The 15,899-nt window shown below is 51.2% G+C and overlaps 6 protein-coding genes across 6 annotated transcripts; 2 read left to right on the forward strand and 4 right to left on the reverse strand.

The window, feature by feature from the left end:
- Window positions 1-178: 178 nt before the first annotated feature.
- Asppvi_007553 (serine/threonine protein kinase) lies at window positions 179-2,935 on the reverse strand (the record flags this gene model as incomplete). Its single annotated transcript, XM_043303439.1, has 1 exon — window positions 179-2,935. One exon carries the CDS (start codon window positions 2,933-2,935, stop codon window positions 179-181), a length of 2,757 nt encoding a protein of 918 aa, XP_043159374.1.
- A 1,716-nt stretch (window positions 2,936-4,651) lies between these two features.
- Window positions 4,652-5,671, reverse strand: Asppvi_007554 (putative UDP-N-acetylmuramate dehydrogenase; the record flags this gene model as incomplete). The annotated part of the gene is made up of 1 exon (XM_043303440.1): window positions 4,652-5,671. The coding sequence occupies one exon, from the start codon at window positions 5,669-5,671 to the stop codon at window positions 4,652-4,654; it is 1,020 nt and encodes a 339-aa protein (XP_043159375.1).
- Window positions 5,672-5,943: 272 nt separating this feature from the next.
- On the forward strand, window positions 5,944-7,704 carry udpA (UDP-N-acetylglucosamine 1-carboxyvinyltransferase family protein; the record flags this gene model as incomplete). Its single annotated transcript, XM_043303441.1, has 2 exons — window positions 5,944-7,177; window positions 7,520-7,704. The coding sequence occupies 2 exons, from the start codon at window positions 5,944-5,946 to the stop codon at window positions 7,702-7,704; spliced, it is 1,419 nt and encodes a 472-aa protein (XP_043159376.1).
- A 1,108-nt stretch (window positions 7,705-8,812) lies between these two features.
- Asppvi_007556 (uncharacterized protein) lies at window positions 8,813-9,649 on the forward strand (the record flags this gene model as incomplete). The annotated part of the gene is made up of 1 exon (XM_043303442.1): window positions 8,813-9,649. One exon carries the CDS (start codon window positions 8,813-8,815, stop codon window positions 9,647-9,649), a length of 837 nt encoding a protein of 278 aa, XP_043159377.1.
- Window positions 9,650-10,060: 411 nt separating this feature from the next.
- Asppvi_007557 (phytanoyl-CoA dioxygenase family protein) lies at window positions 10,061-11,269 on the reverse strand (the record flags this gene model as incomplete). Its single annotated transcript, XM_043303443.1, has 1 exon — window positions 10,061-11,269. One exon carries the CDS (start codon window positions 11,267-11,269, stop codon window positions 10,061-10,063), a length of 1,209 nt encoding a protein of 402 aa, XP_043159378.1.
- An 808-nt stretch (window positions 11,270-12,077) lies between these two features.
- On the reverse strand, window positions 12,078-14,076 carry Asppvi_007558 (uncharacterized protein; the record flags this gene model as incomplete). The annotated part of the gene is made up of 3 exons (XM_043303444.1): window positions 12,078-12,925; window positions 12,981-13,596; window positions 13,666-14,076. The coding sequence occupies 3 exons, from the start codon at window positions 14,074-14,076 to the stop codon at window positions 12,078-12,080; spliced, it is 1,875 nt and encodes a 624-aa protein (XP_043159379.1).
- Between the last annotated feature and the right edge of the window lie 1,823 nt (window positions 14,077-15,899).

The following is a 15,899-nucleotide window of genomic DNA, read 5'->3' on the forward strand; positions in this document are numbered from 1 at the left end:
GTATATTAATCATGCCGAATAGAATTCTCGTCTACATTGCGAATTACTAGTTGATTTCCTAGTTTGACATAGATTTCACCGCCCGATATATGCACCAGATCATCGCCCATATTCCATACCAATACAAAAATGAATCAGAATACCACCAACGCCATCCGTTTTGTTTTCAGTAACCTAACTATTGTCCTCCGTACGGCGGACGAGACTGATTCCAATTCCTGGAATGGTCGTCAGGGTAGCGCTGTTGCACCCCCGGCGAAGAGCCCGGGAACCTTCCGAACGAGTCAGAGTCGGAATGCTCTACCGCCGACGGGAGCTCGAGCGGCTGCTCCGGATCGTACGCCGTCTCCTGGCTGTGAGACCCGTAGAAACTACCTCCGTAGTTTGACATGCTAGGATACGAGGGATACTCGGAGGGGAGCCCCTGGGATGTCGAGCCCGCCGGCGGCGGCTGCTGGCGAGGAGGAGGGGGCACGGGCTCCGCGATGATGGGAACTCCGCCTGCTGTGGGGGAAGGCAGGGGGGGTTGCTCGCTGGTGCTGGTGCCTGCCTTGCGGCGGCCGGTGGATGGCTCACGGGCGAGATTGCCGTAGTTGACGCTGAGTTGGCGGTTCTGGTTGGGTGAGGCGGCGGGGGTCTGGTAGTTGTCCCCTTCGTTCGGGGTGCGACTGTTGGCGCGTTCCGGGTAGCCCGAGTCGGTGGACGAAGAGCCGCCGCGGCGTTGTAGCGTGCCGGCTGACTGACTGGCGCTGAAGCCGGTTGATCGAGCCTGTTCCTGGGCGGCGGCATCCATGGTCATCCCGGCCGCTGCTGCGCGTCGCTGGCCGGATGCGGTCCGCGTGATATTGTTCTGGTCGGCGTTGTCGGCGTCGGGCTTGTCGTCCTTGGTCTCGCTGTCGCCTGCAGCGTCCTCCGCGGCAGCACCAGGAGCGCGGATGGGAATCTTGCGCACAGCGGTAACCAACGCACACATGAATTTGGAGCGACGCATGGCACGGATCGACTCGTTAGCCCAGTTGGATTTGTGGCGGATGCTGACGGTCAACTCAAGCTTGTCCATGTCGCCGACACCGACAACGTCAACGTCGACATCCGGCTGGAAATCACGGTAGTTCTCCTTGTCACGGACAAATTTGTCCATCTCTTCGCGGAGGAGTTGGATATCGGCGAATGTTGTGTCGAAGCTGACGGGAATCTTGAGTATTTCGTGCATGGCGTTGGAACGCGTATAGTTATCAACCCAGAGTGTGTTGAGGACCACGTTGGGGACCTGAGTTATGCGCTGATCTGTCACCGATTTGAAGACGGTATACAGCAGCGAAATGCGCTCGACTATGTAGTCCTTTTCGCTGATCTCGACACGGTCACCAATGTCAAAGGGATGCTTGACGAAGAGGAAGATGCACGAGCCCAGTACTTCCTGGGCGGTGGTCGCGAAAACAAAACTGAGAGACAGGAGGGATGTGGCGCCGGCCGCGATGACGGTGCCGAAACCGCTTGTCACAAACGAAATGAAGACCAGCACCGAGATGACACCGGCGACAGTCAGCAGCAAGTTGTCCAAGACATGAATGGCCTGGTCGACATCGTACATGCTGTTATTGAGGGCCTTGCGGTTACGTCCAATTTCCCCAACAACCATAACCATCTCGTCCAGGCTGATATCACCGTTGCCGTCCCGGTCGAGCATATGGAAACATTCCTCGGCAACCATCTCTTTGCCGACTCCCAAGACCTCGGCGATGTCGTCGGGGTACAGGGCATCCCTGCCCTCAATGACAAAAGACATCCAGATTCTGCGTGCCAAAGCTTCGGCGGCCTTCCGACGCTCCAGGGCCTGTGTTACAATACCGCGCACCGAAGTGGGGTTGAACACTTCCTTGCCGGTGATTTCGTGGGCGACACCACCAAACGCAGCGGTAACTCTGTCACCAAATCGGCCCACGTTATGACCAACATTGCGAATCAGCTTGAGGGGGATCGAGGAGCTGGAGCGCGAGTGGACCACTCCCTTCGCGGTGGCTGCACCCAAGAGCGAATCGGAAATGGTCATGTCCTCCTCGCGAAACTCCTTGCAGTACATGGGGAACATGTTGCGAGAGGCGTCGTAAAGCTGACCGATAAGGTCAATGTGCCGCTTCGACTCCTTGATCTTCGAGTCGAATTGCTTTCGGTGGTAGCTGATGGAGATGAGTTGGACCAAGAATTTCTCCGCCAGCAGAATCAAGCTACAGACAAACAAAGCGAACAGGATATTCTTGACAGATTTCTCCCAGTCCTTGGCGGAAGTGTCGCCTGTCCGCTTTTTCTCGGGGTTTAATGTCATGACCGGAAGGAAAGTCACCAACGAGACGATGGTCCAGAAGACCGTCGCGATGGGCAGTTCTAGCGCGCGCAGGATGAGAGCATACTTGCGAGTTCCCGGGCTGACAATTCCACAGAGGAACTGGAACAGGTAAGGGAGAAAATGAGCGATAATTTTGCAAATCCACAAACTCAACCAGACAACCTCAATCCAGGCAAAGAACCAAGGCAGCGTCACGCCGCCAATTCTCGCATCCTGCGCAGCCGTGGCTCCCACAATGATTGGAATAGCGATCAAGAGCGCGATGGGTGTGACATAAATGAGGTACCTGGTAACGATAGAGAAGTTGAGGATGGCCTGGTAAATCCTCCCCATCCGCGTGAGGGTGCCGTCCTCAGGTTCCTCGAGCGAACGGCCCGTGGAGTCGTCAACGGTTCTCTTCCGACGGCCAGGACCAGTGCCAGCGACCAATCCGGCCTTCTCGCTGGTGTTGGTCTGAACATCCTCAATGGGAGGGTGATAGGCCGCCGAAGTGGCCGTGTGCGCACTCCCCCTCCGTGCTCCCGTCGGAGAGCGACTGGGAACATTGGTCAGGGGAATATCAATCGTAACATCGTGTGAATTGGCCATTATGGTATCATTTGCGTAATCTGGAAGCGGTTGAAAGCGATGGGCCGACAAACGCTTCTCCGTGAGTCCAGGTCGACCGGACATCGAAACGAACGAGAAGGAGAGAAAAAGGGTCCAATGACCACGATTCCTCTGACTTTATACTTTCGACTGTTTGACACTAACCCGAGGGAAAAGAAGCTGGCCTGCAGCCCTGACAAGGGAAATTGAGTGGGGCGCGAGCCAGCTAAACCAGTGTCTGGGTTTTGCGACAAGCCAAGTGAGCTACCAACACCCGAGATCGACTCGTCGATCCAGAACAAAGCGATCTGATTTGGCGCGAGCCCGTTGGAACCTGCGCCTGTAAGGATTGACCAAATACGTAGACTCGTCCACAAGCAGAAGAACCAGAGGCAGACGGCGTGCGGGGACAGTGGAGTGGTGGGCCGAACCAAACAAAGCAAGAAAGACGAGAGGAAGCAGAGAGCGTGCGACTGAGCGATTGGAAAGACAGACTGGAGTTAGTGGCCAGATGGAGAACGAGAGGTCAGTATGATCTAATGCGACGGAGATCAGACTGAAGAAAAAGAAACACGAAACAGACTGACTGAGCGAGGGGAGAGATTCGATGGAGAAAAGGAATGAGGAAGAAGAAATACGGGCCAGCCTGAGGCAGTAGCCATAGAATGGATAAGTCTAATAATAAAAATATTTCGCTACGGCATCAACCACGGGCCCTGATAAAATTCTATTGGGGCGATGTTTCACCATTCCAGGCACAGAACGCCACCGATCAGTACCTTAGCAGAGGCAGTGGATCAATCACATCGCTCCATTTTCATCAGGGCAGGAATTCCCAGCTGATTTGACGGGCCAGGTTGTCAATGCGTTTCTAGGAGACCAGCATTCTTGCGCGTCGTCACATTCTCACCACTGTGAATGTGGTTTCTCAGCAATGACAGGAACGTCCTAATACAGAAGATACACCAGAAGGTACATACTTAAGTAGAAGTTAGACCCGTAGGATAGGATAGAAAAAGATCCCAGGTTGCAGCTATCGACGGGCCAAATAATATTAATAAACCATCAGCAGAAATCATCAATCAATCAGAACCTGTAGGGCAAGCAGAAACAAGTGGCTATTGGTTGCTAGAATCTTAGTGCCCCCCACTATGTCAACTTTTATTGAGGGCCCTCGGTAAGTAGGTAATGTACACTAGGTGTCGTAATGCTCTCAAACGGACAAGACCGACAAGCCACCGTTTCATCCTCGTCGGAGCTGATTTTCGGTCAAAGTCTGCTCAGTCTAGACACACACACGGACATTCTTGGGTATGGCCTACGGAGGATTCGTGACTGGTAGACACGACAGTCTAGTCTAACAGCCTAGTCTAACTGTCAGTAGTGTATTCGGGCAAGCCTGGACCTGCCTGGTAAAAAGCCTTTTGAGTTTCTCGCTGCTATAGTCTATACGTATGGAAAGATCGCATATATCCTGATGCATGTATGTACTATGATAGATCGATAGCGTCAATTGCAGATTGCATCATTATTTATCTACTCTTCCACATATGCCACTGTCCTGCTGTGGACACTTATTCTCTGCACAATTCCAAGTAATCTGTCAAGATCATCTGGATTTCGTCATGTTTTCCCCGCAACCACGGATCCTTTATCATTCACTCGATGGGTCTCGTACTTCCGACTGAGCCAACTGACTTTCTTGCTCATTGGAACTTACGTGACGATCCTTACTTCGAACTCAAGCCATATGCCGAATCGGTCCATAACATCCTCCCGGATTCGACTGGCGAACTCCAGGACATCAAAGCCATTCACGCTGCCGTAGTTTGCTACAACGAGAGCATGCTGGTCATACACTCCCACGGGGCCGATTCTCCTGCCCTTCCAGCCGCATCTTTCTATCAGCCAAGCTGCTGGGATGACTTTCGAGCCATCTGCCCTCGAAAACACAGGGATCGCTGGGTGAACAACCTGCAGAGAGCTGTACGCAAGCTGGTCGATGACTGCGTTCTTGAAGAAACTGCCCGCATTTCCAAGCAAATCGGGATCAGGCAACTTGCTCCTGCGGAGCAGACACACAGCTTCTGCGACTGACTGGATCGTGAGGACTTGCGCTCCCCGATCTTCCAGAACGCGTCGAATTGAGCCATACGTCGTATTCAATCGATGGTTGCCAGGATTATCGAGCCTGATTGTAACACTGGCAATGAAGACACCCTGCAAAGTATGTTTAAACACACTGTCCCTGTAGCTGAACTGACACTCGGCATTGGACATTTGTCGTCTGGCTCCAGTAGTCAAATCGATTGCGCATAGACTTTCCAGCACATCGCTGAGTTCCACACCGTACGCACCGATATTCTGTACCGGTGCTGCGCCCACGGTGCCTGGGATGAGGGCCAGATTCTCAAGTCCCCCGAGGCCATGGTCGAGGCAGTATGAGACCAGTGTGGTCCAAGCGACCCCGCCACCAACACGAAGTGCTGTGTGCTTCTCGTCCCGAGAGACAATTTCAATCCCGCTGATTTCGTTTTTCAGCACGATGCCCTCGTACGTATCATTGGCGAATAGAATATTACTACCACCACCAAGGACGAGATGGGGTCGTGTCTGAAATATGGGCGTGTGCACCAATGCCCCTAGCTGATCCGGACACCGCACACGGACAAAGTATCGAGTTGTCGATGCAATATGAAATGTGTTGTAGGGGAGCAGGTCAACATATTCCTCCATGTGTACCACTGTGCAGAACTGGCCTCTGGGATGTTCCGGTAGGCAAGAGCATGTCAAAATGATAGGTCATAAAAAGGGAAGAGTCGACGTTGATCGACGTTGATCCTCCAAATGGCGTGAACCACCTTCAGCTCGGAAATTGATGGCAGTAGCCCATTGCTATTGGACCAGCCTGTGAGGGCTCTGCACTGCAACCTGCAGGACCTCACCGCCTGGTTGGATTTAGAAGACGGATTCAGCGACACGAAAATATTCTCTGCAAGATTTCAGGAATGGCGCACAATCTCATCAGCATTGAAGGCGGTCGTGCCGTTGTCGGTGATGTATACATCTCTGGTTCCAAGAACGCAGGACTGCCAATCATGGCAGCGTCAATCCTCGCCTTTGGGGAAAGCACACTGGAAAGAGCCCCGGTCCTGACCGACATCGAGAATTTTGCTAGCATCCTCCGGTATCTCGGCGGAACAGTCATCTGGAGGTCAAACTCCCTGCGGATCGACACGATGCATATGGAAAATCGGGAGCTACCCGCCAGTTTGACACGGACACTCCGGGCCTCAATCCTCGTTCTGAGGCCCCTTTTGGCCCGTTTCGGGCATGCAAAGATCTCGCTCCCGGGCGGTTGTACGATCGGCGAACGACCAATCGACGAGCATATCAGGGGCCTTGAAAAGCTGGGTGCATGCATCGCACTCACGCATAGGGCGATTGAGGCTCGAGTTCCTCGTACCGGGCTGCAGGGCACAGTTCTTCAGCTACGTACACCCACCGTCACTGGGACCATGAACCTGATGCTGGCGGCATGTCGAGCCAGAGGCGTCACCCACATCCGCAACGCCGCGCGAGAACCCGAGGTGGTGGATCTGTGCCACTGTCTCATCACCATGGGGATGGTCATCCAGGGCGTGGGGACAGAGCATCTAGAGATTTATGGAAGGGATATCCCACTCCATCCGTACAACTACCGAGTTATGGATGACCGTATCGAAGGTGGAACGTTTCTCATTCTTGGGGCCGTGGCTGGCAACCCGCTTCGGATCCACGGGTGCCGCGAAGAGCACCAGACCGTACTGATTGAGAAACTCCGCACTGTTGGGGCTCATATCACCATCGAAACACCAGCAATCATCACGATAATCAAAGCCGGCAACCCCAAAGCCATAGATATCACAACGGGACCGTACCCGGCTCTTTCTACCGATCTTCAACCACAGCTCATGACACTACTGTCCATCTCACAGGGCGTCAGCCGAATACACGAAACGGTATTTGAGCGACGATTCAACCATGTAGCTGGTCTACTGGCCATGGGTGCCAAGATACACCTTGTAGAACAGAATGCCGTAATTCATGGCGTCGGAAGACTGGTTGCAAGTACCGTGGTAGCGACAGATCTCCGGGCAGGAGCTTCTCTGGTGATTGCTGCGATATCTGCGGAGGGTGTGACAATCATTCGAGGATTGGAGCATGTAGAAGGGGGGTATGAACGGTTGCAGGACAAGTTGAGTAGAATAGGAGTAGTTTCAGAAATGTTGATAAGACCACAGGATCAATTGCCAGTCTGACTGAATCCTAACAGCCCGGTACCGAACAAGTAGCAGGTATTTATTATGTACATGCAGAGTATATGGACAAATAGCAAGGAGGAATACATATATAACAGTATGGTGAACAGGCTCATGTTAGAACGTCAATGGCCTACGGAGATGCCATATCATAGCATTGACGTATTGTCCGACTGCCTAGATTCTCGAGGGCATGAAGATTATTGGCAAATGTGATCTTCGACTGAAGTTAGTGACTGCTTCTCGAGACTTTCTCAATGGACGTACATATGCTTGCCCATAGTACCCGCTCAGTCTACCTCGATAGTATGCACCGGCCTCGCTGAGAGCAACCTGGATCTTCTGGCAGTCAACAGACTTGCGCTTCGCGAAGTCGGAATGAATGACCGCGCTGGAGGCAAGGGTGGTAGAAAGGAGGGTAAGAGAGATGAGACTGAAGATTTGCATGTTGATGGCTTGGAGTTCTGAACTTAACGACATGAATTCGGGGCGATGTACGCCCTATTTATGCTTTCCAAGTGTGTACTATATCTCAATTAGACGTTCAAGTTCATACTGTGGCATGGCAGCGCTTAAGCTCAGGATGTGATTGAGCCGATTGGTCTCGTACCCTGTTCTGGATGAGCATGTCCCTCTGCGACAAGGAATCCCAAAAATACTCTGCTAGTACATGAGACCCTGCCTGGATTCTGCCTTGACAGGTGACAGCGCTTAACTTTAACATTCACGAAACCGATTGGGTATCAGACCCTGTTTAATTAAGCATATTCCCATTCCGGTCTGGGTCCAAGGTAGTCCACATATATCACAAATCCAGTTCGTCCAAAATTAACATGCATGACTAGGTTAATTGCCCAGCTAGAAGGGTCATGGTTTTGTTGTATTCCAGGCGCGCGGGAGCCCGTCCAATGTGGTGATGGGATGGAGCGCGCCGATGTAGACCCTGGTAGTCATACACTTGGAAGTAGTGACGGTTTTATCAAACTGCTATAACTCTCACTGACTGAGCAAGAACTGGTCATCACGTTCAATGTTCAAGGCTAGTATATACCATCGACTGTTAGCTCAACTTCGCTTGAAGACTTCCGCAGACACAACTAAACGACTTACAAAACGACGCTATGATGCCGAACACACTGAGTCTAGGTTGGCTGGCTCGAGACTGAATGAGACCCAATTCGAAGAACAAAGGACAGAAATAACCAAAGACGAAGTCTGTAAGTGCATTGCTAGTGGTCTCAGGAGTATCAACTAAAAACAGTAGATAGATGTAGTGATTGTCATGCCATTTTCAAAGTGGAAAACGACGGAGGTGGTGAGAAGAATTGTGAATAAAACTGGGGAAAGACAGATTTCTTCTCTCTTTTCCTTGTTTCTGTTTCTCGCGTAATAAGAGCAAGGTGAATGCTCTTATGTTTAACGGAAAACAGCGATAAACAGTCGCGAGTGAATAAACGTCACTTACCATACATTTAGCTATATAACTTCTAGTACTAACTGAGCTTCTCAAGACATCGTCTCTCCTTCATGACTGAACTACATCGATCAGGTTGATTACGGTGTGAGAGTCATCAAAATGACAGACTCAACTGCTTCTATCCTCTTCCGGATCCCTTGTGAACTGCGCCTTGAGATCTACCGGCGTGTGTTCTTCATCTACCCCCACGCGAGAACCAGAGTCAGTGAATTCAAATTCAATGAACAAAAGGAAACTCCTCCTCGCAAAGGCTTTGAGGTGTACATTCATCCAACCAAAGCCCATGCCTCCGTCTACAGAGGAGCTCCGAACGAATACCGTTCCCAAGAAGACCAGCACCGGCTCCACGAGTATCGCTACACACCCCAAGAATTCCTGGCCATCCTCAGCGTCAGCAAAGCAGTATACAACGAAGCCATGCCCCTCTTCTACTCGGAGACATTCTTCTGCTTCCCGAAGAACGGACGCTTGGGCTTGCCCACAAGCTTTCTATGCAATATTGGTCCGCGTCGAGAGCAGTATGTCCGTCGGCTGTCCTTCGAGCTCCTACCACTTAACTATCCTTGTACAATTGAGGAGAGACCTACTCTGAAATGGGTGTCGGTTTTTCTGTCGTTTATGAAGCACGTCGATATTCTGGAGATCATTCTGTTCATTAGCGAGGAGCGACTTGAGTTTGGGGAAAAGTTCATCAGCATTGCTCGTCCTGTTCTTCCGAATGAGCTCATTTTGGATGTGCTTTGGGGATTCCATCACCTGTTGGCTCTTGGAAATCTCGGTACCTTGCGCTTCGTCGGCGATCCAGACAAGGTGCTGCGGGACCCAGATGACAGGACCTTGCTGGAAGGGGTGAGAGGCAAAAAGCTCTTTCGTGGAGACACGGGTCGTCGGCCTCGCGTGGTTTTTGAGCATCCTGCTGGTCTTGATGAGGTGTGAGAAGTTCAAGCGGTGTTTAGGAAGGTGAGCTTACGCATTGAATATTAGGGTATCATTCAGCTGACATTTCAGTGTGCAAATAGTTGTTCTTCGTTTGGTCCATATTGCGAGAGATCAGACAGTACACATGCTTATGCTATGGTCGAGATGCATACTACACGGTGGATGGCCTGATGAAAGTGTCGCTTTGGGGAAGCATTGGTCGATCAACCAGCGTCAAGATTGGAGAGAATGTATTACCGCTGGCTTCTTTCGTCATCTGGAACAGCAAATCTACTTTGACGTCTTTGTTTCTTCCAAAATCAAGATCATCAATGTCAATCATAGTGCGTGAAATAGAAGAAGAATATCATGGACGTATGATTATGCTACTACCAGATGTACAACATACTCTTGGATGTAACAAAGGGATCAAGCACTGGAATCCCTCTTCATCTGTTTCAGTTCCTCCACCACCCTGTCCACCCCCCATCCCTCCTTCAGCCCTCTCAGAACAATCTCCTGCTCACTCTCCGGCGCCATCCCACTGGGAGCCGGCGGCCTCCTATCCAGATTCGTCGGAAACGGATACCCATCCGCAACAGCCATCACCAGCGCCTCAAGCTCTGCATCCAGCCGTCCTCCCGCCTCCTTCCACCGCCGCAGCATATCCCCCCAACACCTCTCCACAATCGGCACCGTATCAATACTCTCCATCGTCTTCCCAAACGCACAACTAATCTGCAACAAGTTCGCCTTGCGCTCGAACCCCCCGGCAGGCCCATCCTCAGGAAGCATCTCATTCGCCCCCGCCGCATGAAACACCGCCGGGTTGAAAAACACCCCGTCACCGAGCTCCAGCGGCAGCGCGACGTAGTTCTCCCGGAAATACGCCCGGAAGTCCTCCGCCCGCCACGCGAGGTACCCCGGCTCAAAGCACTGGCTGAAGGGGAGGAAGCGCGTGGGCCCACTGCGCGCGGGCATGTCGCTGTGCGCGACGGCCCCCTGCAGCGTGAGATACTGCGAGGCGAGCTGCAGGGTGCGAGGGAAGCGGGCGGTGGCGGCGCCGTCCTGGAAGCCCAGGTGGTAGTCGCGGTGGGATTCCTGGGCGGCGCCGCCGGGTTTGACGATGTTGACTTGGGCTGTGACGCGGTAGGCTGGGCCGAGCCAGGACTCGGCGATGAGGCGCAGCCAGGGGTTGGAGTAGTAGTCTATAAACGAGCGGGGGTCGAGGAGGGCGTGCTTGCTGAAGGAGTTCCAGATGCGGTCGTTTTTGCCGCTGGCGGCGAAGTGGTCGCCTTTCTTTGTTGCGGTGAGGCGCTCTTGGGCGATGATTCGGGTGAAGGCCTCGGTGGTGGCTGTCAGGATTGGGCCGTGGCGGGTTGGGTGGTACATGCCTTTTAGTACGACGATGCCGGGGCCGGTGTTGAGGGCGTGGTGCCATTCATTTTGGAGATGGGTGGTGAGCTCCTGGTTGAGGTGGTCAAGGGTTATTACATCGTAGATGGGGATGTTCTTCTCAATGCATGAGGATAAAGGGTAAGAGGCTTTATTGGTGGTCTGGCTGCATATCGCTTTGAAGTCTTCGATTCGGGGAGTCGTCTCGAACAGCCGACTGGTGACGGACTGATTTCCGTTCATCTTGGGGGATGTCGTAGCAATGTTCCAACAGGTAGTCTGAGTGCAGAACGCTGCACAATGGTTGTCGAACACTGTTTAAATAATAATCTCTGCCTCTGTTATGAATTCCGAGGATCGAATCATGATGCAGAAGAACTGCGGGGAGCAGATGGAGCTGGACTCCACAGATGACAACTCTACAATGTGCTCTGGTCCGTATGCTGGATGAACTTGAATCAGGCGGAATTTGACCTCCGCAACTTACCTTGCCTGTTGATCATATACTCCTGAGTAAGGTTCGCTTCGTTCGCTTAGTCATTTTCATTTAAATATCCCCGTTTAGCCTCAATTCATGCACGGTGGATGGTTCTACATGGAAACCAATTTCCGATATTCACCACTGGACGTACCTCCTCATGAGCTCGTATTCTTCATGAACGGTGTTATTACAGATGTACAGGGGATTGCAAGAGGCCTAAACCGAGGAACCAGATTCACAGCAGGGTATGAGTTCAACACTGACGATGCCACCATTCCAAGTCACGACCTTGCCCATTCCGCAAGATTCGAGACAGCAACTGAAAATTGAGACATTACCCTCCGAGAGTTAGTAGAGGAAAAGAAGCTCCATCAAAACATCGCTAGGAATCAATACACAAGAGAAAGAAATCTGCCGTACCGGCATGTGCGTCGCTAATATCACGGTCAAACCAAACCCAGCCTGGGCAAAAGTCTATACTGACGACCCGAATTTGCACCTGAACGGAGAACCAGAAGAAGAAAATGCTATCCATCAGATTAAACGTCATCTCATCAATATGCGTCGTGTTCATGCATTCATCATGACCACTCCGATGCCCGAGGCTGGAGTGGCATCTGTCGGGATCGGCTCGTCTGCTCCATTCGGTTCGCTCAGTATGAGTTGATCCTCCGACATGGTTTCCACCAGGGAACTGGGCCGATCACCCACGGTAAACAGAACCTTGAGGAGCACTTTTTGGTTCCAAGAACCGTCTGTCGTATCGTCCACCCGATGCCTGGTATGGATCATCAAAGTGCGAACCATATCCCGGATATAGGCGTCGGTGGATTCGTCTTGGAGCTTATCGAGACCGTCAATCACACAGACCAGCAGTGGTGGTGCATAGTGCAAAAGCGCATCGATAAGCGAGAGGACCGTTTTCCACGAGCCAAGGGTGCCATTCAAGGATGAGAAACGCTCCACGCACAAATCACAGGCTTCGTGGCTCTCCACAACCGGCGGGAGGTAATCAATTAATTGCCGGATCAGACTGTAGGCGAGGGCAATAAGACCCGATTGAAACAATGTCAAACCATCTGTAGACTGAGTCGGGAGGGAGCAAAAGTGGGAAATGACTGGAAGCCGTGCCTGTCGAGCAAAAGTGGCGAAACAAGCAGAGAAAAGGGCAACGGTGCTAGGAAAGGTGCTGGGTGGAGATCCGCCCACAGCCAGCATCTGCGAATAAGTGTTTGTCGCCCACTGTTGTAACGACTGCAGCACACTGTCTTCAGCGATAACATCATCCACACCAGATTCGAAGTCGGCCACTTGGTCACCAGCATTGAAGAAGTCCTGGAGATGCCGGGAAGAGAACTGAAGATCGGTTCGGGTGTACTTGCGTTTCGGGCCGCGAGACCAATTAAATCGTGAATCATCTTTAAAAGAAATATATTAGCTTTATCTGAATACCTTTTCAGCAATGATGCATACCCAAGTCGCGCGTCGCAACCGTCGTCCAGCATGTAATACCGCTGTTTTGTTGGCTGACGGGGCGGAGACTTTGACTGGCACAGTCCAGCAACTGTGAGAGCAGGACATCTCTCTTGGCAGCCATTCGGGCACGCGCGGACGCATCATGCTGGATTTCCCAAATCAACTGACGAGTGAGAGCGTTCTGCGCGGCGAACCGACGATCCGATTTTTGCAAGCCGATCTGCTTCAGTCGAGCCTGTTCCCACAAGAAGAAATCGGGGTATTGAAATGTGCTGTTTTCCCCAACGCAGCCCACGATATCAAGATCCATCTCGTCGTTGAGCACGCGGCTGATATCTCTGGCACACTCTCGAATACTGCGAAGCAAATGTTCGAAATCCAGATAGGGGTCCAGACTAGGACTGTTCAGCAACCGACACTTGGCCTTTCTGACATACCAATCCATAAACTCCCCTAGTAAGAGGAAGATGAGAGCGTAGAATTTTGCAATGGATAGGACCAGGTCATTGTTTGATGAAAGATCATGATCTCCCGCAGGAAGGCGAACGAAATCATTGACTTGAAGCAGGATTGCGAACAGACCTTCAATGACTCTGGGGTAATCGGCAGAAGCCTATTGCATCCAGTTGATCAGTCACTATGACTGGAGAAAACGGAGCAAGTTTGGTACAAAAAGCCTTACTTTGATGACTGACTGCAAGACACCGTGGAAGAGAGCAATGTAAGCTTCGTTTCTAGGAAGGGCCGACAGCAGCACCAGATGCTGATGGACAGAAGAGATGAACTGATCACAGAGCGCCATGGAACGGCTAAACAGGCGCTGGCGTGGGCTAGACATCCAGACGGTCTGCAGATTGCCTATCATGGCCGAGACATCGCGGAACTCTTGAAGGCGTTCGTCGAAGCCGACCTGGTCTTGATCCGGCAGATTTTGCTGAAACCTTTTCCAAGTCTGAGCCAATTCATTGCATTCAACGTCGAGTTTTGCCATTACGGGGTTCCTGATGGCCAGTGTATTAGAAATTCGGCTCTGGAATGTTGCAAGTCTATATGATGTTGATGACAACCGTCCAGCCGACGTGGTGTCGAACATGTGAAAGGACGGATGTGAGGAAACTTACGAAGAAAAATGTCTTTTCTCGAATCGTTTCTCCCACAGATTGATGGCCATTTGATTGTTTTGAGGAGAGTGAGAAGCCTCAGAGGCAGAGGAAACAGCTAGAGATGTCATACTGATGCAGAATCACCGGGTCGAGATGGCGACTCCGCGCTGTTGGATGTCCGAAAAGGAAGACGAGGGGACGGTCTCGTCGAGGAGAGCGAAGTGCTCATGTCAGAAGCCAAATAATTAATCAAGTGAATAAGTTCTCAACCATTCTGTCGCCGAGCCATCAAATGCTGGGGTTTTTGTGAGTTTGTAGCTCTTGTTCCGGAACGTTCTGCTATATTATGGAGGTCTTGTCAGGGTTGCCTGAGGTACTATGATTATGATGGTTGGTGATCACCAGTAAGAATTTTGATTATCTATGGCAATCGCATGTTGTGCACTTGTTTTTTTTTTTGCAACGGAATGACCCGCCAAGCAGATGAATGAAACCTCTTCCTAAGTTGCTGGGGTCGAGAGGTCGGACAAGGAGGGGGACTGATAGGTAAATAGGTACTCCGTAAGTACAGTCAGTAGGTAGGAAAGGGAAAAGAGGAGAGAAAGAGGGGAATAATAAGGGAGAGAAAATACAGCATCTCCAAGAAAAGAGTACCTAAAGTACGAGACATGAAGTTTGAATTTTAGTTCCTTTTTCCTCTGAGCTTTTCTTTTCTTTTCTTTTTTCCTTTTGCCCGTCTAATTCCTTCTCTTTAAAGTGAAATTTCTTTTCAAGATCTCTTAATGCACGCAACAATAACAATCATGCCTATGGAGTATTAAGGTACTGAACCTACGGGCCCAAGGAGGATAAGCCATCCTCTGGGTCGATTCAAGGCCTCGACTCTAGGCCAAACAGAGAAATCCACCTCCTCAGGCTCTCAGCAGGGAACCTCCACGCCTCTGGACCATCATCAGCCAATCAAGGGAGCTGCTGACACGGGCAATGGGGCGTGTGGATGGTCGAGGCCTCGAATAGAAGCGGGGACAGGCAGCGGATAAGATAATCCAGGCCTTCTTAGCCTATGGGACGCTCCGCTGCTAAATTTGGTCTCTCAGCGTGTTGTGATGGGTCATGGCTGGTGCTGGCTCATCCGGTGTCATCTTCTACAGCCCAAGTATCCTGGTCGCTGGTATCGATTCTGCTGGACTTTCTCTTCTGGATACCAACCTTGGAAAGAGATTTGTTTCCACGATCGCTGTTGGACTACATCTATAGCTATGTATATATATCAGGTTTGTTTCCATCCACAGAGAGTTCAACAGAGAGTTCGGCAGACAAGAATACTCAAACTGCTCCTCTGTTATTTCAGAATGTCAGAGAAACATCCAAATATGTACTGCTCACTTCCTCTTTGGTCAAGTTAGTCGGACATGTTTTGACTTCTCCTTTACCCCTATCTTCTAGCTCCATTCTTGGAATGATTGCCATACCAGAATTCCTTTTAGAGTTTGGAACTGAAAGGTCTATCTATCTACTGTCTGACATCTGACACTGTCACCAGCCAAATCGGGGCTGCAAGAAATGGCTCATTCAACTAGGGCTATCCGCTCGTCAAGAAGACGGACAAAGCCTAGGGTAGGTGAAAGACAGACTTACTGCCGGTCAGTGTCAGATGGCCCGAACCATCAAATCCCGTGAGCCACAGTTACTTCTTTGTTCGATGTGCATTGTCGCTTTGACATCCGAGTCAGATCTCCTCCGGTTTTCCACGGTCGGTATCTGGGTTGTAGGTACTTGGTACTCAGGTAACGTAGTCATCCGTCTGCCACAT

The sequence above is a fragment of the Aspergillus pseudoviridinutans genome, assembly GCF_018340605.1.
Source record: "Aspergillus pseudoviridinutans IFM 55266 DNA, scaffold_5, whole genome shotgun sequence".
NCBI classification, from domain to species: Eukaryota; Fungi; Ascomycota; class Eurotiomycetes; order Eurotiales; family Aspergillaceae; genus Aspergillus; species Aspergillus pseudoviridinutans.